Source organism: Aspergillus undulatus (genome assembly GCF_047715775.1).
Source record: "Aspergillus undulatus strain CBS 261.88 unplaced genomic scaffold BDV17scaffold_45, whole genome shotgun sequence".
Taxonomy (NCBI): Eukaryota; Fungi; Ascomycota; class Eurotiomycetes; order Eurotiales; family Aspergillaceae; genus Aspergillus; species Aspergillus undulatus.
In genome coordinates, this window is record NW_027396649.1 from 230,334 (window position 1) to 251,471 (window position 21,138).

Genomic DNA, 21,138 nt, shown 5'->3' on the forward strand with positions numbered 1-21,138 from the left:
AGCACTATAGCCTGGGACCCGCTTATACGCTGTGTTGGAAGAACTGTGGCGAGCTTCTTGAAAACCATAAGCCTCAAGCATCCATTTGGGCATCTCTATGTTTCCTTTCACTCCTTGCCTGGGACGCTATAATGTGTGTATGATAATCATTACCATTCGCACAGAACAACATCTTCCACATACACAGGGAATAAATTGGCAATGAGTAAAGAGAGGTCTGTTTCAAATCCCTGTCCCACGTGGACATGCAAGCTTCATTCCCTCATGTGGCTGGCAAGTATCTACAATGTCTACAGATCGTCCAAACACCCAAAATATTATGGATCTCGTTTGCCGCGCCTGACTATTGGCGGCCTGACCAGATTTGCAAGTGAAACAATCATGGTATCTTCACAGCGCGAGTGAGGATCAGCTACCTGCTTCAAGGCTCATACGGCTCAATTATTAATTAGGTCCGCTCGAGGATTACATATAAGCTCTCACTTCCAGCGTCATGAAATATTGATTCCACCTCCCCGTTCCCGACCCTCCTTTCTCCTGGCCTGGTTCTCGACATGACTTTGTCCGCTCTACACAAACCCATTCAGCCTTGACAGTCCCCCAGATACTCGTCCCGTGTCGATCCTCAATCCCCCTATCAATTTGACATCTCAAGATGCGTTTTCCTGAGGATGCTGTTCAGATGGCCATCTTCGCTGCCACGACTCTTGGGGTATGTGTTCTCTGGAACATGGAGCAGGCCATTGGCTAACCACAATCAATTTCTAGCATGAGACCAACTGCGCCGGTAAAGCAATGGCGGCGCCCCTTTACGGCTTGAACGATGCTCTGGACTATTTGGGAGGTGGTGCCACGCGCGTAGAGTGGTACTCTGGCATCAAACCTCCCAAGGAAAGAATTCTTGGTCCCAACTCGTGTGAGGCGCTTGCTTGCTCTCGGGGGGCAGAGGTCAAATTGTGCAACGGGGTAAGTCTTCCTCCACTCTGTCACTCCTAGGCCTTCCCTGCTACAAGCGGTGTGTTATAACCAAAGTTTTCTCACTGTCCAGGACACCAAAAGCAACCGCAAGATGCACGTTCAGCACATAGCCGACAGGGCCACGGCGATCTTGAACGAGCTTCTGACGACTCATAAGGGCAAGAAGGTCGCCGGCGGTGTGATCACCCACCCTGATAAGTGTCAGTTGTAGGATGAGGACAAATGCGACAACAAATTGGTGTAAAGAAAGGGTTCTCTTCCATATCAGAGGATATGTGCTGGGCAGCTTCAATTCTGTGCCATCATGATTTTACGGTTGGTGGTTCCTCAGGGGGCCACGCACGGCCTTTTCTTTTCATAGTAACATGGACCTGAGCTATTCAACTAGCTAGGTTGTACTTAAAGTGTTTTTTATTTCCTTATTTCTTTTATTTCCTACCAAAATTTGGTGTTGCGTTTCACGATTCAATAATTATAAAAAGCACGCACCATTTCTAGCATCACCCTGATCTATATCTGATTATGAATGGGACTTTTCGCAGTAAGCTATTAGACCCAAGAGTTAAAAAGGTTCATAGTAGGCATGAAACTGGACTTGAGTATGAGGAGAAAAGTAGGGACATCTTCGCACCCGAAATGCCAATTTCCCACTTGAATGGATGATACAAAAGGATACAACCACAAGATGTCATCCTCGATGGGATGATGGTTGAAGCTTTCCTCTATTTGTATCATGCACCTAGTCGGCCCAACCGTGGAGTAGTTGTGTCTGTCCTTCCAAGAGCCACTGCACCCTAGGATTTGTTTCATCGTTTTTCCTGTATATGAATCTCCGTAGCAGGAACCTCAATGAGACGGCCAGCTGCATCATGGGTGGCATCCCACTCTGCGATCTCGGCGTCAGGAACCTTGTGAAGCCTGTTACTCTGGGCGCCATCGCCCAAACAGATAAGTTCCTGTCGCAATTTATAGCCTCTCCACTTCGGAATTAGGAATGCCCAGAATCCATAATAGATGGCGCAAGCAAGTAAGCTGCAATAGAGTCAGAGCCCAGAAATAACTTGCTTGAACGAAGATCAGGTTCACATACATGCCAATTCCTGTCACTGCGTACGTAGCGTACCAAAAGCTGACATCTCCGGCATGTTGACCACCCTCCGGAGGATACCAAGGCATGACCAGAATGTAAGCCTGGACGAGAATATTAAAAATGAGCGCCACGTGCCAGGCTTTGAATTCTGGCTCCGGAAGGTTTGCCTTCTTCCGCCGCCAGCGGGTGATGTAGAGACCAAGGGCCATCGCCAGGTTGAAGGCAGCTGTGGGAAGGGTCGACAGATCGTTCACTGCTTTGACGTCAGCAACCCAAAGTCATTAGACAATGTCATAGGAGAGATCACCAAATGTAAAAGCATCTCCGGCAGGGACCGCCAAGATCATAAGAATAGTCAGGCCCCAGATAACAGCATATGGCCCCAATGGTGTGCCAAACGGCTTGGTCGAGACCCAAAAGGTAGTCCATGGAAGGACTCCTTGTCGTCCACACTCTCTCAGCCGCCGAGAGAGACCAATTATGACGGCAATCATGTTGCCAAAAGAGGCCAGTGCTATGAGAAAGTTGAGACCACGGACTGCGCCGCTGTTGCCAAAAACCTTGTCGAAGAACAGACTAGCAGTGGTCAGGCTTGAGTTCTCCAACTCATCACGAGGAACTGTAGGCACGTTGCATTAGCGCGATGAGTCTAAGTTGACAGAATGTTTGGCTGGCTGACCGGCAGCAAAGAAGGCAACATTCGCGAACATGTATAGAACGTACACCGCAGTAAGGGCGATTGTTGCATAAATCTTCAGAGACTTGACTGGATTCTACCAATACAAAAGCGTTAGCCTTCGCTTGAGGATGCCTGCTATGACCAATTTACCTTGACTTCGTTGGCAACGTTGAAGGCGTTGTTGTACCCCCCGTAAGAGAAAATGATGCGATAAAGCGCTGTCGTAAAACCGTACGCAGAAGCAGTGGAACTACCGGACCACGCATCTTGGAAGTTAGCTTTGGGGTTCTCGACCCTCGTATTGCCTCCCAATACCACAAAGCCCGTCAATATAACAAAGAGCAGGGTGCATATTTTGACAACGCCCACGCCGTTGGAGAACCAATATGCGTATTTTGTGTTGAAAACCAGACCTAAACTTGTTAGTGTCCCATGTTTCAAGGACGGGATCAGTAGTGAATGGTTTACTCAGCGTAGCAAGAGTATAGCAGGCCAGAGCGGTCCCTTTGATTTGCCAGTCGGTTCCCTCGTGTCCGGAGATTGCAATGAGATAGTTGGCCATGACCGTAGCATTCGCACTTCCAAACGAAAGGATGACGCTCTGGATCGCAAATGTCGTCGGAAACAACCACCTGGGGCGAGGGAAGGCCTGTTCGAGAAATACAACCTCGGAGCCTGATCGACTTGGAAAGTATGCCGTGAATTCAAGGTAGACAGCCCCGGACGTCAGGCATAACTTCATGGGAGTAAGCCTGATTGAACATCAATGTTTCTTCGATAGGTAGGTCACTTACCAAATAGCCCAGTGTCCACCAAACAAAGCTCACTCCGACCGAGCCGGTCCCAGATAGTATAGAGGACGCTTCGAATATTAGCCCCCGTGCTCAATCAGTCATGAACATGTGCCGTACTCACGAGTCGAATATATTCCAGCGCCAATCATCATGGTGATGTTCAGCAAGGTAATTGTAATCGGACCGACAGAGTATCCCAATGGTGAGACATTCTCGACTGGGGCACCAGATGCGTCCTGATAAGTGGGCGGCGCATTATTTCCTCCCTTCTCACCGATATACTGGACGCTTCCTTCTGAACCCTGCTCCCGCTGCAGTTCAATCATAGTGTTCGTCTCATCCGCACGCCCGCTAAAAGGTCGCCGCCATTCCATGGCCAGCAGAAGCCAAAATCAGGGTTTCGAAAAGGCTGGCTCGTGACGCTCGTCTGGGATATCGTCCACTGTGAAGTGGAAGTTAGCGTGAGTAACGATTTTAGCTGGTCGGCGAGTATAAACAAAAAGAAAAGAAAAATATCCTTGCAGCAAGATCAATCGCCAAGTACTGCTTTGCACTACTTATACTCTCATCGTTCTGCTCCTCCAGGAATGTTGCAATCTTGCCGTGTCTGGCCAACGGCAATATTCAGCTTGTGGGCCGTCAGCGATGTCAACATCGGAGGGGTTGATGATACAAGAACGCGAATGTGGACCGAGCAGAAGTTACTCCAACATCTTCTTCTCCAAATTTGTGCACTGTAAGGCAGAACCAAGGTACGGCGAAACATGGTGTTGCCGTTATTGAGACCTCTTTGGCTCAAGGTTGGGCTAAAGCAATTGGATCGTCCGAGGGTTGTCCAAAGCAGCCAGTCCCACGACGTTGCTCCATACACGATAGCAACCAAACGGCTATTTATGTTTGATAACGCTCAGTATTCTCTGCAGTAAAACTGCTTCAGAGTAAACCGCACCATTTCCTAGCGTCTGTGGGATGATAGACCAAGTCGGGTCTCGACCACCTGCTGCTCCATTGACCGTGGGAGAGGAGCCAACATCAACTGAATATATCTGACACTACATTTGGAATCACGCACGACTTGGATAAGCGTTAATAATGACCAAACTTCGGAATTACCTCGACTATGCTCAGTACAGTCCGGCTACCAACCGCTCAGTGGCCAGGTTAGTTCTAACAGTGTCATTGTCTACAAGCCGGCACGCCATATGTAAATATTATATTGTTTGGTAGCTGCGGCGATGGCATCAACTCAACTTGAATTGCGTTAATATCCCAGCTCGGACTCCTACAGCTATTACGTACTGCAGGTGGGGAGCCCGTCGGGTCCGTATTCTATAGCTATCACGCCATTTGCAAGCTAGATTCGCGGACCTGCTGCTGAGTAGATGTAGAAGACTGGATGTTCGCCATCCGGAGTAAATATAGACATCGAGATTGCTCCCGCCCGCGGGATGCGGCCCGCCCCGCCCGGCGCTCTTGGGCGATATCTTGATCTATGTATAGGCGAAGAGGATAGCCGTCGCCATCGTTGGGTTCATTCGTTGATCCTGGTTGCTACTTCTGCATCATTTCCAGGGACAAATACGCACCAGCATCGCCATTGTGATATTCTTGGAGCTAAACAGGTATAGGGGCAGCTAATGTTTCCATCTTGACTGGGTTCTTCGCTCCACGGACTTCACGTTGAGTATTCTGATCTAAACCGGAGCGGACAATCGCCACTGCGGATGATTTCCAGGCCTCAAGGCCATGTCGTTTCGTCTCAAATATTGTGATTTGAGCAGTGGCGTTCAGCTGACCTACTCGAGCTGTAAGCCCAATAGCCAGACTTTTGAATGTACCAGCCATAGAAAAATCAAGCAAGGGCTAAAGAAACCCAGTCGTTATTCCCCCTGAGATGTTACCCCGGATACGATCATACCCCTCGTCGCACTCCACTGTCAGGACATTGTTCTGCTGCATCTCGTGCTCCAGCCAGCCACCCAGTAACTCGTTCACTGGGCCCAAGACCGTAAAGTTTGATTTGGCAGGCTATTCTTGGAAGGCACCTCAAGGTCAAGCCATGGGAATAGAGCGATTATATTTCTCATGCGAGCGCTAGAATCATGCTATGTCTCTACCACAGTCTCGTGGAGGACATGATTTTAGCCTTGAGTGACTTGGGAAGGCTCTGGGTGCATCTTCAATGGATATCTACCGCTGCCCCGCGCAAAGGCCATGGCAACCGTGCAGTTAGAAAACCCCGAGTACATCTGCCATGGCTGCCAAGTTAGGACGACTGGTAAGCTGCGAACAAATCATCGTTCATGTATGTAGCGTCGCAGCAAAAACAAGACGCGTGGCGTTCCGGACACCACTGGCCAAGTACTCGCCCTGTGCCGGTGGCTGTCTGTCTATCTTTGTAATGGCCTCTCACTGCAATGGCATCGACCTATGTCTATCTGAGCGCGAATCGCACAGATGAAAGGGACTTTATTGTTCCCACTTTCCTACTGGAAGTACAAATGACTCCGTGCGAAGCTACTATTAGATCTCAAGCATCCTCTGCAATCTGCAAACAGCTGGTTGAGTACAGACAGGTATATGAAGTGCCGAAGGAGGATCATCTTCAATGGTTCTTCTGAGTCGAGAAGCGTGATTATCACCGTGCGCCGAAGCTTGGAACACTGGAGATTATTCCTTCAAGCCTCCCATCGGTAATGGGGACTCTGTTTCCCCAGAACAAAAGACATTCAATCTTACTGCGCAGGGGCACTGATTGCTAGGTCTTGTCCTCTTGACGGGCATGATGACTTACTGTCCATTATCAGCACAGAAAGGCTGCCAGAAATTCTGAGCAAATAAGTGTCTGAGCGCTGTTGCAACCAAACCCGGACACCTTACCGATCCAGGGCTGTTTCCCTGCGAATTGAACCGGATCTGAGCTGTCAGAGGTGGAACTCTTCATTATCAGGTGTCGATAATCTTGACAACAACACGAAGTGCGGGTACAGGGTGACCATGTGCAGAAATTATAGGCATTTCCTTTTCTAGGCCCCCGCGAGTAGGTTAACTCGCTCCTCGTATGTATGATATGCCTTGCTTCATCGCCGCCCCGTACATCCTCTCGTATACCAAAATAAATTTGGCCCCATATCTCGCGCGCATTTGCTGTTTCCAGTTCCGATCTACATTCTTGAGATTGTTGAATCAAGATAGTATGAATCGCTTCACAATTGATGATCGCATACGAAGATGCTGTCCAACGAGGCATCAAACCCGAGTCCGTCTGGTCCACATGAATACGAGGATTGTCGTCGATCAACATCGTATTCCTCGTTAACGCCGATGATCTAAATATTTACCTATTATTCTATCTTCATACCAGGACTCAGCTGCCTCTGGGAGAATATAAATACGCCATCGATGCCCACTGCTCTCCTCAATCTCATCAACACATCAGCTGAAGCAATCAACACAGCAAACTACCAATCCATTCAATTACCGAATCAAAACTATTCTCAACCTTCACCGATCAAAATGCAGTTCTCCTCCATCGTCATCAGCACCGTTGCTCTCTTCGCCTCCATGACCTTCGCCGCTCCCGCCGAGGACCTCGTGGCTCGTGCCTCCTGCCAGATTGGTGACATCTGGGGTGCTGGTGATGCTGCCTGCAGCGCGTCTGTATGTTCTCCCGCAGATGCGAACCTTGAGCAATCTATTAATTTCTATACAGTGCCTTAAGGACGGAACTTACCACGGCGGTTACTGCAATGACGAGAGGTAGGATACTTTAGCACACTGCCTGCTAACTATGCTGACTGGGCTTGATAGCGTTTGCATCTGCACCTACTAAGTTGGTGCGTTCTTGAATGCACAATGCCCGAATAAGGCTCAGAGTTGGCTGGAATAGAACTTGTTGCGGAGGGTCAGAAGTGATGTTTTTAGTTTCCTCGCTCGCTTGACAATAAATAAACATTCGTTTTGTCTCTCACCTTTGCCACTTTTGGTGGCACGGACGTGCTTGCCAGTAGGCTTTGTAGCTTTGGCAATGATGATTCGGGTAGAAAGGCAAGAACTTGGAGAACATCTTGCAAAAACAGTCTATTTGTGCGATGTTTACGCAATTTAGGTTGAAAATAACAAACGAAACTTCTAGTAAGCCTACCACAGTCAGTAGTATCCCTATAACGAAGAACCCTTTCTTAATGTTCGAATGGCCGGTCGCCTTGTCAACATCTTCCACGCGAATAGGTTCGCTTCGCCTCCACCTCGTCACCAATCAACGCTTGATCAAATGGGGAATTGGCGGCGACGCATCTCTTTTGAACTTCGTCCTAATTCTTAATACTGTCCCCAGTAATCTGAGATAGCGGAGGCCCTCCAGTCAGGGTCGCCTAGGGATCGTGCTGTACCAAGAGGGAGACGGGCAGCCGTATGTCTAAGATATATATACATGCAGACAACCCTTTTTCTTCAAGTACCCTTTTCCTCTTCCGTGTGGAAATTAACCTCTCATTGAGCAAACTACAAAATCTAGCGGAACACCTGATTCTCCCAATCAACTTGGTCTGCCTGCTCTGCCACAACAAACCCCCTGCCCGGGATTCTAATTCTCGACCCCCCCTTGTCTCGGAATCAAGATCAATGCACGCTCATGACTGGCACCATATGTGAGTATAGTTTATCATGTCCACTTCTAGTCTATTTCTAAAAGTAAGAATCTTACCCCTGTAATAGAGACTATAGCCTAATCACAGCTTAATGCTATGATGATCCCGAGATCCCACAGCGGACAGTCCGACAGTAACTCCCTGCCACTTGTGGGTTACAGCTCGAATCTACTGATTAAGCTAAGCCAAACCCATCTCCTTGTAGAATGCGTCCGTCTTCGGGGGCCGACCCAGGAAATCAATCAGGGTCTGCATCTCATCCTGGCTGCCACCTTTCTCGAGGACCTTGTACCGGTACTGGCGTCCAGCGGTGGGGTTCATTGGGTCCGATTTGAAGACTGTATAGAACATATCCGTCGAGTAGACTTGCGAACTGTTGGAGGTCAGAAGTGGCTAACGTGGATTGGTATACTCCTTCCGGGAAACTTACCTCAGGTAGCCGTAGTAGCCAGCATCGTATCCTCCAAGCAAATGGCCAAATGTGGCCTGGCCGTGTCCCCAGTCGTCGCCCAGACCCAGAACCTCAGGTCCGTCAATCTGGGTGATTTCCTTGCGAAGCCTGTTGTATGTCGATGATATGGGCAGTTCTTGTATCTTCTCGTGGCTTTCCGGCTCGTGCACGGTCATATCAAAGATACCAAAGTGGAGCTGACGCAGGTTGAAAAGGGCATCATTGACATGCTTGGTGTGGATGAGGTTGGCAATCACCTCGTCTGGGATCTTCTCCGACGGCTCTGGCTGTCCGTTGGCCTGCTCCTTCCATGCCGCAAGGTATTCTGGGGACAGCGTCGTGTAGTGCCTGCTGAGCGACTTGAGCTGCGACGGGGCCCAGCACCAGTTCTCGAGCATTTGGCTGGGAGCCTCGACAAAGTCCCGTGCCGTATTGGTTCCGTGAAACCGCGAGTAGATAGTCTTTGACACCAGGTTGTGGATACCGTGACCCAGCTCATGGAACAAAGTTGTAACCTCGTCGTGCTTGAGCAGACTTGGTTTCTTCGGGGTCGGTTTCGTAAAGTTGCACACCAAAGCAGTGGCCGGATAGCGACGCTTGCCTTGCGCATCAATAAAACCCTATCACGAAAACGGTCAGTTTCAGACGCAACCAAATTTCGGCGCAATGTCAAAGGACGTACGGCTTGAAGGTTGAAATTGGCGGCGTGGCCGTACTTTCCAGGTCGAGGGAATAAATCCAGGTACAGGTAGCCCACAAAGCCGCCCCCCTCGCCCTCATCGTCCCACACACTGAAGATCTGGACATCCTCGTGCCAGACGATATCACTCCCCTTGCCCGTGGTGGCGAGTTGGTCACGGTCCTGTCCGGTAATCTCCACGAACACGAGGCCAAACAGCTCCTCGAAAATGCGCAGCATGCCGCTGATTGTGTTCTGGAGTGGGAAGTACTCGGCAATGAGCTGCTGGTTCAGCGAGTAATCCTTCTCCAGCATCAGGCGATCGTAGAATCGGTTGTCCCACAGGTAATAGCCGCCATCAAATTTCTCTCCACGAGACGCGAGATCGCTCTTCTTGAGCTCCAGGAGCTGGGCGATTTCTTTCCGGCCGCCATCCGTCAAGCGGGCACGCAGGTCGGCCAGGAAGTCGTCAACTGTCTTTGGGGTCTTGGCCATCTTGTCCTCGATCCGGAAAGCCGCATGGTTCGGATATCCCAGCAGGCGAGCGGCCTCGTCACGCAAGACAATGGCCTCCCGAAAAAGCGGGATGTTCTGGTTACACTTATTCTCGTTCTGGATGGTGACCTGCTTGCGAGTCTCGGAATTCTTTGCATACTTGACTGTGGGGAAGAGATCGGGGTACTTGAAGGTTAACCGGAGTTTGCCCTCATGCTCACCCTCGCCCTTCTTCAGACCCGAGAGGACATCCTCCGGCACGCCATCCAGCTCCTCTGGTGTAAACCAGATGCCTCCGTCCTCCTCATTCAGGTTCTTCTGGAACTCAATGCTGATCAAGCTGAGTCGTTTCTTGATTTCTTTGAAGCGGTCCCGCAGCGGCCCCGCTGGTAGACCCAGCCCATTGCGGATGAAGCTCTTGTGTTCCTTCTCCAGCAGTCGGCGGGATTCCGGGTCCAGGCTCTCGTTCTTCTTGAGCACCGCATCGACGAGCTCGAATATATCCTCGCGCATCGATGACTCGATCAAGAAATCATCCATCAGTTCTTCCGCCTTGGAGGACGCGTCCCTCAGCTGTTGCTCGGTTGACACGGCCTGGTAGAAGCCGAGGATATGGGATTCCAAACCCATGACGTTTTCATTATGCGCGAGCGGTTTCAGCACGGAAGCAAAATTGGCACTCTTCGGAGAAGTATTCGCAACGACGCCGTCCTGCACCTTGCGAGATGTTTCGATGAGGCGCTTGGCATCGTTCAGAATCGATTCGGCCGTGGCAGTGAAGAGGGGAGGGGATTGCGGCGGGCGACGGAGATGCTCGGGAGCCATGCTGGCAGTCGTGAGAGATCGATAGACGGTCGGAAACGAGGGACTGCCGAGCCTTACACCACGAAAATGGCACAGGACTGAGGCGAGTCGAGCAGTGGGGGCGTGGGTAGAGAGGGAGAGAAAGGGAGCCACGGTGACAAGGAGGAGGCTCACGCAGAGGACGAGGAGGTGGGGAAGATAAGAGTGGGAGAGTAAAGAGCGGGGGTTGAGGGAGGAAGTAATAGTGGGCGATTGATCAAGAAAGAAGTAAAGGTTATGAATTCGAAAGGATTAGCTGGTGGAGAGTGAGAACAGGCGGGATGCGGAGGAGCTTGAGGTGGTGGTGACAGGTTGCGTCATGGACTACGGCACGTGACACCATTGCCTGGGGGTCATTAACAGCAGGGCTATACACTTTGATAAGTTCTATTTTTTCTACTGCAGAAGATTCATGAAATGCGCTTCAAAACGTCCCGATTCAACTTCTCCTTGGAAAGATCCGGAATGCCTGACAGATGCAGAGTCAACTGCAAATCACCCAGGAGACTTCGGACAACATGCCTGACCCCCTCCTGCCCCCCAATCGCCAGCCCGTAAACATAGGGTCTGCCCACCAGCACCATCTTGGCCCCCAGCGCAAGCGCCTTGACGATATCAGCACCGCACCTCACCCCCGAGTCAAACAGAACCTCGACGCGATCGCCAACAGCATCCACAATGTCAGGGAGCACCTCAAGTGCCCCAATCCCGCCATCCTGTTGTCTCCCACCGTGGTTCGAAACCACAATCCCGTCAATACCAGCCTCAGACGCCCTCTTTGCATCAGCCACGGACTGGATGCCCTTTAGCACGATCGGCCCATCCCAGTGTTCCCTGAGGAAGCTAAGATCCTCCCATCCATGACTGGTTCCAGGGAAGATGGTGTGCGCCCACTCTTGCGCGGCCTTTTCAACGGCCTCCTCGATCTCAGCCCCGTGCTTCTCCTTGAAACGCTTGCGGAAAACAGGATCCGAGAAGCCCATCTCGACGCCGATGCTGTCATTCCGCAGAAACGGGTTATACCCATTGTCTAGATCGCTCGGCCGCCAGCCAAGCATGTACGTGTCCAAGGTGACAACAAGCACCTTGTACCCATTCTCCTTGGCTCTTTGCAGCAGGCTGGCTGTGATATCGTTATGTTCATTGCTAGGCCAGTAGAGCTGGTACCACCTCGGCCCATCTCTATTGGCCCGCGCAACATCCTCAGTGCTCGTAGAGGTGGCTGTGCTCAAAATATATGTAATGTCTTCTTCTCCGGCAACCTTTGCAGCCGCCGTTTCCCCATCGCGATGGAAAATAGTCTGCACGCCGACCGGTGCCAAAGCAATGGGGTACTCATAGTCGTCTCCAAACAAGGTGGTCTTGAGACTAGGAAAGTCAGCCTTGACCAGTCGCGAAGGTACTATGCCCCATTTCTTGAACGCGCCGCGGTTGTTGTCGTCTGTTTGTCGCGTGCCGGCCGAGCCCCATACATAGCCAAAACTGTCGGCTGAGAGGTGTTGTTTCGCCAGGGACTCCCATGCAAGAGGGTCGAAGGTTATAGGAGGTTTTGTGCCGTGCAGGCCAGCGGTGAAGGTCTCAGTTGAGTAGGTCAAGGGCATGCGTTTATGTGACATGGTTGCGAGATTTGCGTTGAGAACAGCTGGGATGAACTGTCATAAGCAAGGCTACCTTCTGATATATGCAGAGTATACCTGAAGTGATATCACTATTACAACAACAATTCTCTATACCAGGAACAACCCACTGCACCCACTGCAACCCACTTGCCGACCTGTCCCGAGACACTCATCGGGCCGATGTTTAATATTTTTTTTAATCTTGAAACCATATAAAAGAATGAACGCTCTCTTAAATAATTAAATTACAATTATATACTGATAATGAACTGGGATGGTTTCCCATATGGTTCTCCCACAGGACAGCACTACATTCACGGCCTCTGGGCAAGTTCAAGCTGGCATGACAGCTGATTCGCTTGCAATTTTTGCGCGCCGAGACAACGGGGACAGGAGGAAGGCGACCCCATAGACGCGCAGGCAAAGGCGAATGTCACCTTCAGACCCCTCATGTAAGCATCACGCACCCCGCCGATGCTGGAGCCAAATGTATCGAGCTCTGTCGCGCCGACTGCCAGGACAGCACTGGGGTCAACATCGGGGGCCGTGACAGGCAGCTCTGCCAGGGGCCGATTCGCAAACGCCGCTTGAGCACCTGCTTGCATAAAGGCACCGACGATGGCTTGGAAGTCTGCAGACACGCCATATAAGGAGCGTTGCGTCGCTTCCGGATAAGTCCTTATGCATGAGAATGGCCGCGGTGGGCGCCATGTCGCTCACCCGGGCATTTGCTTGGGCGATCATCATGGGCACTTGGTCCCCATTTCCGTTGCCAAAGCCAGGGATAGCGAGTGGCGGAAATGGAAATGCCACTCACAACAGTGAAGATTGAGACGGCGATATTGAAGGACAGGTTACAGACGCCTGAGCCCAAACGCAGAGGCGTCTATAATACTCTGGGAATATGTGGGCAAGTAGTAAATGATGACGATATAGGAACCGAAGAAGAAGAAGACGAAGAAGAAGAAGAAGAAGAAGAAGAAGAAGAAGAAGAAGAAGAAGAAGGTTAAAACTGTATCCCAGGATCACCAATGCTGTTGAAATTCCTAAAGTAGTTGATGTACTGAATGACCCTCATTCGTTACCACCTATTCATGCAGCTGTCGATCTAGACAACACCGAGGCTATAGGGGCTTTGCTGGATCATGGGGCCGATATCAACATCCTGGGAGGCGAAGGTACTAGGACTTGGACTGTACTCCACACCGCTATTACTAGCGAGTCACACTCCAGTCTGCAACTTTTGCTAGAGAGAGGGGCCAATTATAATAAGAGCGCCTTTCCTGAGCCCTACTTGGCTGAGCTCACACCTTTCGAGTACGCCATCGCGAAGAATGATGTGAGAAGCCTAGAGCTTCTCCTACCGTACATGAAAAAAAGCTGACGGAGCGCCCGTCGACGTACCTTATTTCGCCCATTGCAGGAAACCTGATGCTTTCAGGTTCCTCCTAAACCACGGTTTTGGTTTTCCGCGAACCTTGCGTGGTAAGCAATTTGTGATATTCAATGCACTACATCACAGAAGACTGCGAACCTATATCCTACAAAATCACTTTATCATACAGCTTGGGCTTGACTCGGCCGAGATGCCGGTGGATTATCGATGTGGCTTGCTGCCATTTATTCCACGAATGTTCCGCGTTCTTGGACAGAATAGGATGAAGATCATGCTCCCCACCGAGACCCAGGACTGCGACAGTCCTCTCTGCACAGCAGCCTCTCGAGGATACCTTGACTCTTGCCGGACCTTGATATTAATGGATGCGGAGTTGGATTTCGAGGGCCACGAGATCGGCTCTTCGCTTATGGTTGCGTGTGCATTGGGGAAGCTCGAATCAGTGAAACTCCTTGTCCGTGCTGGAGCGAGGACCACGTATTTCAGCCCAAGATCTGGAGAGCGGAAGTCGGCCATCTCTCACGCCGGAAACTTCTCAGTCATTCGCCATTGGCTGCTGGTTGGCCGATACGTCGAGCAACGAAAGATCGCTAACAAGCCGTATAAGCCATGCTCAGGGAAACTCTGTTTCTGGAGCGGCTGCGGGCACGTTGGTCTTCCTCTCATTGGGCATCGGCAGCGAAAATATAGAAAGTCGTTACTAGACTATGCTATCCGTCTCTATGAAATAAAGCAGGAATGTATCCTTACATAGTCTAACATAGCATAAAAACAGACAGCAGTCGTACTAATTACCATTATATTAATTAAAATATTCATATTTAGTATTAGAATGCAGGCATGTCACATGACCCGTGTCTGGCCTGCGGGCGGAGGCCGCGACTAATTCCCTCAAGTTCCTATTGTGTTTGAGCACCAACTCAGACCATGTCTGTCTACTGCAGGACGTAAATTCAACCCTGATATCAGTTCCGCCATGGCGAGGCGACGAGCTTGTGATGGTTGCTCTCTCCGCAAATCCATGTGTAGCGGCGGACAGCCGTGTCAATCCTGTGTCCAGGCTGGATTTGCCAACTACGGAAACAGAAACCAGCTGAGAAGAGGGGGGCGGCTGACTAAGAGGCAGGCACCAATGCAATGGAATCGATTGGAGTCCTGGTTGGGGGCAGAGGTCGCTCGCTGCACCGCAGCCTTGTTTCTGCTTTGGCTACAGTTTGATTTTGCTATCCTGGTGCAGACGCCCGACGAACGACCCGGATTATGACAGGAAAGCATCCGCCTTGATGGCTCTGAGGACAATCCAGATCGACGCCAATCGCAACGCCTGTCCGACATTGAACGGTCATAGCAACATGCAGAGCCGGTCCCGGAATGGGTGCATGACTTGTCGGTGAGCTTTGAACCCTGTGCCACCTCCGGCGCCGCGTCATCAGGAGGAAGGGAGAAACTAATGTCTATGCTCCTCCTCCTAGAATCCGACGGGTGAAATGTGACGAAGAACGGCCGCACTGTCGACGATGTCAGTCAACGGGTCGGAAATGCGATGGGTACCTGCGACAGCCGAAGCCGCAACAGGCGAAGGCCCCCGCCCCCTCTGAGATGCGCATCATCCAGCATACGCCGCAGGTGGCCCAGCCCACGCAGATGTGGATGTTCCCCGCCGTCGACAAGCTGCTCACGGAGGATGAATACCGCTCGCTCGAATTCTTCAACGTCCAAACCATCTCGTGTTTCGGAGCCCGGGCCGGAGGCTGTCTGCTCAACGCCGCATGCCAGGACCCGGGGATCCGACTCGCTGCCATGGCTTTGGGAACTATGCATCGCGTGGTGCTGCACCATCAGAAATCGCCGCCGCATGTCCGCCGGAGTGGCATGCGGCTCGCCCTGCAGCAGTACAATTCGGCCATCCGACGAGGGCTAACGCACTTTCCGCGCAACAGCGACGGATCGGCTGACAGCATTCTGTCCATGTGCGTGCTCTTCTTCTGTTTCGAGAGCCTCCAGGGTCACTTCCGAGCGGCCTTGCAGCACGTTGCGGCCGGGTTGCGCATTCTCGCCCAGCGACAGCTGCGAGGACGACCTGGAGAAAACACATTGTTGCCCCCGGACGTAATTCAGTCCATGTTTGCCGCCTTGGAGGGCCAGTTGCTGGAGATCGATGGGCAATCGCCCCTTTCGGATGGCCATGGACTGCTGCTCGCCCGGCTGCAACCCCTGTGGACGCTTGAGGAGGCCAGTGACTCTTTTCGCCGAACTTACAATGACCTCCTGCGCCTGTTGAGTTTTTCATCCAAACTCGAGGGACCGCACGACGAAGTGGAGATGGCGCGAATCACGGAGCAAATGCTGGCGCGGCATCATCAGGTACAGGCGGATCTGGACGCATGGTCGGCAGAATTCGATCATTTCCTCGCCAACATCTTCTGCTGGGACCGCGCTGACCGCGCATCGCAACAACTGGTCCGGATGCTACAGCTCTGGCGCAGCTTACTGGGCGTGGTCCTGCACATGGAGTGGCCTCCCAAGGGGAGCGCCTGGGACAGTTATCTCGGCGAGTTGACGACCACCCTGAATCTCGCAGAGGAGATCATTGTCATGTCTCCTCTGGTGGAATCGCCCTGCTCGATGCCCACGGGGACATCGGGAAGTCCGCCAGACGAGCGCATGTCCTCACCCTCTTGTGAGAATTCCCCTCCCAGACTCGAATCCGCACCCACCGCTTATGCCCCCATTCTCCCGCGACCGTTTCATTTGTCGCCCTCGCATTTCTCGATGGAGCTGGGAATCCTGCCCGTATTGTGGACGGTCGCAACGCAGTGCCGGGATTCAGGAGTGCGATACCGCGCTATCGACCTCATCGGTCGCAGCAAACGACGCGAAGGAGTATGGGACTCGGATCTGTACTTCCGCCTGGCGCTGCGAATCGCCCACCGCGAAGAACAAGCAGCGGGGCTGGATCCGGGCGCGGAGTACACAGCAGTGTCTATCCCGCCCGAGGCGCGTGTGACGCTCGACGGTACACTCGAAGAGGGTCGGAAGGCGAAGATTACCTATATGCGGGAGAATGTCAGGATTGGTGAGGAGATCTTCCAGTGGTAACTTTTTCTAGAATCGATGCAGGCTTGAGAATGTTAATGCGAGGAACGAGGAGGTGATTTTTGACTGTCGAGCTCCCCCGGATTGTCACCATCCGAGAGACCACGAGGAATTAACCTCATCCGCGAAGGATCGCTTTCCAACACAGTTGAGTCCACCGATGAAGGCCATCACTTGCCCATCGGTGAGGCTGTACTGTCACTCCCAGCAATGCATGTATTCAAGCTGGGGGAACGAGGAATGAGGGGAACCAACAAACCGAAAGAGAGTCAGTGCCAGGTGCCGAGGGAATACGGTCTCGGTGCCTCGGTGCAGAGATAACCAAACGGACATGTGATTCGATCGGATTACAAGGGCAGATCTTGAAAGGTATGAAGGACTATACATATCTAGTACGCGAAAAGTTGTAGTTCATATAGACTGTGCCTATCGACCACTTGATATAATGATTGCTAGGGTTGAAAGAAATCCCGGCGAATGTTCGGGGAACTAATACCAGAAACAAAGCACACACACACAAAATTCGCCTCTGGCTGAAGACGAGCGCGCTCGTGGATCAGCTCATGAGCAAGTCTGGAGACACGATCATCTAGCGATTGGTTGAGCTCTTCGAGCATCTTGACCTCGTTGTCACCCAAGAGCTGCATCTCAATAAGTGGCTTCATGCTTGCGTCTTCGCGACCGATCTGGTTGACAAGGAAGTCAAACTGATGGAGGATATTTGCCATTTGCTTTTCAGAGACAACGTTGCTATCGTAGCCAACGGAGACCAGGACTTGCCCGTCGGCCACTTCACATTCAGCCACAATGCCGAATGCTGGAATGTCAAGGTCTATGACAGGAATACGTTCCAGGCCAATGGGAGAGACCATCCGATCCTTCTGTGTCTGGATGAGGATGAGGTTCTCGAATTTGCATGCGGCCTGACACTCAGCGGAAAACTTGCTGATATTCTGGAGACCAACATGATCGTGGGGGGATCATTGCAACCATTTGGTTCTGTACGTCCTGAAGAATCTTCTTGGCCGTCTGCGATCTGTCAAACGTAACCCGGACTGGGACTGTGGTAATTACAGGGGCGACAATATCGAGGACTCCAGCGATAGGAGCGTTCCGGCCAGTCTGCGTCATACCGAAGACCACGTCGTCGGAGCGAGGGAGCAAGCGGTACAGTACTGGGGAGCTGGATCCAAGCTCGGTGAGAAGGGATCGCAGGAACTTGGCCGGGTTGGCCGTGCGTGGGCTACATTAAGCTTTCTTTCTCTTTTATTGATTCTTGATATTTAAGTGGGTGTAATGAATTGGATGAATGAAAGTCGTTGCCAGATTCACATCTATATATAACCCGTGGTAGAGGAGCTAACATGCTCTACCAAGTGCAGGAAGCGATATATTCACGCTAAGCATTGATTATTCATTGGTCGAGAGCTTCCTCACTATCGAGACTATCTAGGCTACAATAATATATCGAAAGGAGTCGGTTCTGGATAGTATGATTGATCACACCCGGTAACTGGATACGCGTTGGAGCAATCACTGGATTGGAAGAGGAACTGACCTCCAAGGATGATCGACCATACTGGATCTCCTCAATCCACGTCTTCAGCTGGAGACTCATCGGGCCGGCCTCTGTTCCCGGTTTCAGGCCACAGTCAATCCTCTGATCGCCCCAGCGGATCGACCTCACCGGCGAAACCACCACCGCCGTCCCCGCGCCAAACGCCTCCAACAACCGTCCTTCCCTCGACGCATACGCTAGATCCTTCATCGTGATCCTCCTCTCTATTACCTCTAGGGACCCGAAAGTCGCTCCCTCGCCAGCTCCAGGATCGACTCCCTGGTCACACCCGGGAGTCTCGTTCCGTCCAAGGGCGGCGTCACCAGCTCCGTCTGCCCGGTGGAGGGATTCACCCACACAACAAACAGATTCATCGTCCCGGCCTCGGTCACGCATTCCTCCCCACCGTCAGCTAGCAGCCACAGGTTCTGCTGGCTCCCGGCCGCCGCTGCCTCCTCCTGCGGCACAATACTCGGCGCATGGTTCCCCCCGATCTTGAACTCGCCTACGCCGCCGGGCCATGCCCGCACCGGGGAGCGCGTCGCCTGCAACGAGACGGCTTTATGCCGCCGTCAAAATAATTCCCCATCGGGCTTGCGACCACGAACAACAGCGCCGATCCGGGCCGCGAAACACTGATACTCGCCTCCGTGCCCCGGCAGCTCAGGAATAAATCTCTTCTCCACCTCCACATACCGTGTCAACAGATCCAACATGCTCCTCTCATCAAAGGGCGGAAGGGCAATTCTGGCGGCTGACCTGTTCAGTCTCTCCAGGTTTTTCTCGGGACGGAACAGCCGCGCATTTCCATGCCGGTCTTTGTACGCTTTCATCCCCTCGAAGCAAGTGAAGCCGTAGTCCAGGACGCACGCGGCGGGGTTGAGGACCAGGTTGCGGGTGGCTTGTGCGAGGCACACGATTGAGTAGTCGAGCCATCAGAACAAGGCCGCCAGGACACGAGCCCACCAGCCTTGTAGTACGTACAGACTGCGATTACTTGTGGCAAGCAGTAGCGCTTATCACTTATGGGGGCGGGCGAGCAGTTCTTTTTCTCGGTGGGATTCCCCAGTATTCTGTAAGGAGTACTACTGATGCTATTTTCAGATGGCGCGTGCGGTGTATTGGTCTGCTTGTTCACGCTTGTAACGGCCACAGTTAATGCAAGCTATGCCGGAAAGATTTAGTGCATCCGATCGAACCAGTCAGATCGTGCTGATCATTCCTGTCATCGTCACCCCCAGACGGCAAAAGGTGTTGTTTCTTGGTTTAGCTTGGCCAATTTCCCGCTTCTTTGTTCTCTTTACTTGCTGCAAAGTGGAGGGCGTTGCCTGAATTGGCCGTGAGTGCCAGGTACAGTCAGGGTTTCTACAAGAACAGACATGTCCAAGTTGGAGGGATCTTTTTTTGGCTTTTGTTTCTGCCTGGTACGCTTCTGCTGGCTATATAGCTTCTGTCATCCTCTCAGTCTGCCCGTCCAAAGAAAGACCTCAGCACCCAGCCAGCCGCCATGAGTGCCACCACTACCGCTGCGTCGGCGACTTCGGTCGAGACCACGAGCACCCCAACATGCATTCCCATGACCCCGAACGAGGTCGGCTACGTGCCCCCCGGAGCGTGCGGGAATATCCTCATGTACGAGGCTAACTTTGCTGCTCCTGTCTTGTTCTCTGTTCTATTCGGTCTTACCACCCTTGCTCACATCTTCCAGGCATTTGTCTTCAAGAAGGTACGCGCCGGGCCCCACCCATTACTCTGGCACACACACTAACTTAGCAGCGCTACGCCTGGGTTGTGATTATGGGTGCACTCTGGGAGTTATTGGCCTTCATTATGCGCTCTTTATTCGCCAAAAACCAAAGCAAAGACGCTTACAACACCCCCTTCACAATATTCTTCCTCCTGGCGCCCATCTGGGTCAACGCCTTCCTTTACATGACGCTAGGCCGCCTCATCTACTTCTTCATCCCCGGGGCCCGCCTCGGTGGCCTCTCGGCCGGACGCTTCGGCCACATCTTCATCTGGCTCGAAATCCTCGCCTTCATCGTGCAGCTCGTCGGTGCAGGCTTCACCACCGACACCGAAGCCTCGACTGAGACAATCATGCGCGGCGTGCACATCTACATGGGCGGGATCGGACTGCAGGAAGCCTTCATCCTCATCTTCACGGCATTGTTCATCCACCTGCAGCGCAAGATGAGCGCGATGGAGCGCAACGGCCAGCTCGATACCGAAAAACTGTGCCGGGGAACCATTCGCTGGCCCTGGCTGTTCTATGCAATCTATGCCGCGCTATTCCTGATTACCGTGCGCATTATATTTCGGTTGGCGCAGTACGCGCAGGGAACGGACCCGAACAACCCGGCCCTCAGCAACGAATGGTTCGAGTATGTTTGGGACGCGGCGCCGATGCTCTTCGCGCTGGTCGTCCTGAATGTCGTCCACCCTGGACGAGTCCTGCAGGGGCCGGACAGCGAGTTCCCGCGCGTCAGCCGCAAGGAGAAAAAACAGCGCAAGCGAGAGAAGAAGGAGGCCAAGCTGGCCGAGAAGGAGGCGCGGAAGGCGCGAAAACGCCACGAGAAACATGGGAGCCCTGTTGATATGCTCGATGCGCAGGAGCGGGGAGCGGCGATTGCTGGATATAATCCAGGCCTCCCTGCAAACGGGGACAGCGGTGGGAATCAAAGGACTTGGTACGATGCTCAGGGAAACGAGGTTAGACGGTGGTGATGTGTGGAAAAGTAAACGAGTGCGCAATGATTCTGATTGTCTGCTGATGTCTCTTTTTTTTTTTTTTTTTTTTTTTTTTTTTTT

The 21,138-nt window shown here is 52.2% G+C and overlaps 9 protein-coding genes across 9 annotated transcripts; 4 read left to right on the forward strand and 5 right to left on the reverse strand.

Moving 5' to 3' along the window:
- Window positions 1–655: 655 nt before the first annotated feature.
- Window positions 656–1,189, forward strand: BDV17DRAFT_293834 (uncharacterized protein; the record flags this gene model as incomplete). The annotated part of the gene is made up of 3 exons (XM_073762709.1): window positions 656–712; window positions 769–966; window positions 1,049–1,189. The coding sequence occupies 3 exons, from the start codon at window positions 656–658 to the stop codon at window positions 1,187–1,189; spliced, it is 396 nt and encodes a 131-aa protein (XP_073613049.1).
- Window positions 1,190–1,784: 595 nt separating this feature from the next.
- Window positions 1,785–3,915, reverse strand: BDV17DRAFT_299862 (amino acid permease-domain-containing protein; the record flags this gene model as incomplete). Its single annotated transcript, XM_073763967.1, has 8 exons — window positions 1,785–2,010; window positions 2,069–2,321; window positions 2,376–2,687; window positions 2,748–2,841; window positions 2,898–3,160; window positions 3,216–3,483; window positions 3,542–3,609; window positions 3,663–3,915. 8 exons carry the CDS (start codon window positions 3,913–3,915, stop codon window positions 1,785–1,787), a joined length of 1,737 nt encoding a protein of 578 aa, XP_073613050.1.
- Window positions 3,916–6,902: 2,987 nt separating this feature from the next.
- BDV17DRAFT_270284 (uncharacterized protein) lies at window positions 6,903–7,612 on the forward strand. Its single transcript, XM_073758664.1, has 4 exons — window positions 6,903–7,201; window positions 7,254–7,300; window positions 7,352–7,435; window positions 7,516–7,612. The coding sequence occupies exons 1-3, from the start codon at window positions 6,944–6,946 to the stop codon at window positions 7,371–7,373; spliced, it is 327 nt and encodes a 108-aa protein (XP_073613051.1). The 5' UTR covers window positions 6,903–6,943; the 3' UTR covers window positions 7,374–7,435; window positions 7,516–7,612.
- Window positions 7,613–7,853: 241 nt separating this feature from the next.
- Window positions 7,854–10,954, reverse strand: BDV17DRAFT_270286 (M3 family metallopeptidase). The gene is made up of 3 exons (XM_073758665.1): window positions 9,324–10,954; window positions 8,621–9,261; window positions 7,854–8,563 (listed from the first exon to the last, which is right to left on the reverse strand). Exons 1-3 carry the CDS (start codon window positions 10,638–10,640, stop codon window positions 8,371–8,373), a joined length of 2,151 nt encoding a protein of 716 aa, XP_073613052.1. The 5' UTR covers window positions 10,641–10,954; the 3' UTR covers window positions 7,854–8,370.
- A 114-nt stretch (window positions 10,955–11,068) lies between these two features.
- BDV17DRAFT_299863 (lactate 2-monooxygenase) lies at window positions 11,069–12,352 on the reverse strand (the record flags this gene model as incomplete). The annotated part of the gene is made up of 1 exon (XM_073763968.1): window positions 11,069–12,352. The coding sequence occupies exon 1, from the start codon at window positions 12,272–12,274 to the stop codon at window positions 11,069–11,071; it is 1,206 nt and encodes a 401-aa protein (XP_073613053.1). The 5' UTR covers window positions 12,275–12,352.
- Window positions 12,353–15,025: 2,673 nt separating this feature from the next.
- On the forward strand, window positions 15,026–16,772 carry BDV17DRAFT_283503 (Zn(II)2Cys6 transcription factor domain-containing protein; the record flags this gene model as incomplete). The annotated part of the gene is made up of 2 exons (XM_073760368.1): window positions 15,026–15,063; window positions 15,146–16,772. The coding sequence occupies 2 exons, from the start codon at window positions 15,026–15,028 to the stop codon at window positions 16,770–16,772; spliced, it is 1,665 nt and encodes a 554-aa protein (XP_073613054.1).
- Window positions 16,773–17,221: 449 nt separating this feature from the next.
- BDV17DRAFT_293840 (uncharacterized protein) lies at window positions 17,222–18,537 on the reverse strand (the record flags this gene model as incomplete). Its single annotated transcript, XM_073762710.1, has 3 exons — window positions 17,222–17,722; window positions 17,775–17,987; window positions 18,328–18,537. 3 exons carry the CDS (start codon window positions 18,535–18,537, stop codon window positions 17,222–17,224), a joined length of 924 nt encoding a protein of 307 aa, XP_073613055.1.
- A 23-nt stretch (window positions 18,538–18,560) lies between these two features.
- On the reverse strand, window positions 18,561–19,043 carry BDV17DRAFT_293841 (aminotransferase; the record flags this gene model as incomplete). The annotated part of the gene is made up of 2 exons (XM_073762711.1): window positions 18,561–18,872; window positions 18,936–19,043. The coding sequence occupies 2 exons, from the start codon at window positions 19,041–19,043 to the stop codon at window positions 18,561–18,563; spliced, it is 420 nt and encodes a 139-aa protein (XP_073613056.1).
- Window positions 19,044–19,722: 679 nt separating this feature from the next.
- Window positions 19,723–21,116, forward strand: BDV17DRAFT_160299 (RTA1 domain-containing protein). The gene is made up of 2 exons (XM_073754647.1): window positions 19,723–20,053; window positions 20,104–21,116. The coding sequence occupies exons 1-2, from the start codon at window positions 19,835–19,837 to the stop codon at window positions 21,052–21,054; spliced, it is 1,170 nt and encodes a 389-aa protein (XP_073613057.1). The 5' UTR covers window positions 19,723–19,834; the 3' UTR covers window positions 21,055–21,116.
- Window positions 21,117–21,138: the final 22 nt, after the last annotated feature.

What these genes read in the sequence shown, in the direction of transcription:
- BDV17DRAFT_160299 (XM_073754647.1), top strand. Translation starts at nt 19,835, where the DNA reads ATGAGTGCCACCACTACCGCTGCGTCGGCGACTTCGGTCGAGACCACG. An exon ending in AGGCATTTGTCTTCAAGAAG is followed by an intron (nt 20,054 to 20,103) that starts GTACGCGCCGGG and finishes CTAACTTAGCAG; the next exon opens with CGCTACGCCTGGGTTGTGAT.
- BDV17DRAFT_270284 (XM_073758664.1), top strand. Translation starts at nt 6,944, where the DNA reads ATGCCCACTGCTCTCCTCAATCTCATCAACACATCAGCTGAAGCAATC. An exon ending in ATGCTGCCTGCAGCGCGTCT is followed by an intron (nt 7,202 to 7,253) that starts GTATGTTCTCCC and finishes ATTTCTATACAG; the next exon opens with TGCCTTAAGGACGGAACTTA. An exon ending in GGTTACTGCAATGACGAGAG is followed by an intron (nt 7,301 to 7,351) that starts GTAGGATACTTT and finishes TGGGCTTGATAG; the next exon opens with CGTTTGCATCTGCACCTACT.
- BDV17DRAFT_270286 (XM_073758665.1), bottom strand. Translation starts at nt 10,640, where the DNA reads ATGGCTCCCGAGCATCTCCGTCGCCCGCCGCAATCCCCTCCCCTCTTC. An exon ending in CCAATTTCAACCTTCAAGCC is followed by an intron (nt 9,262 to 9,323) that starts GTACGTCCTTTG and finishes TTTTCGTGATAG; the next exon opens with GGTTTTATTGATGCGCAAGG. An exon ending in GGCTACTACGGCTACCTGAG is followed by an intron (nt 8,564 to 8,620) that starts GTAAGTTTCCCG and finishes GACCTCCAACAG; the next exon opens with TTCGCAAGTCTACTCGACGG.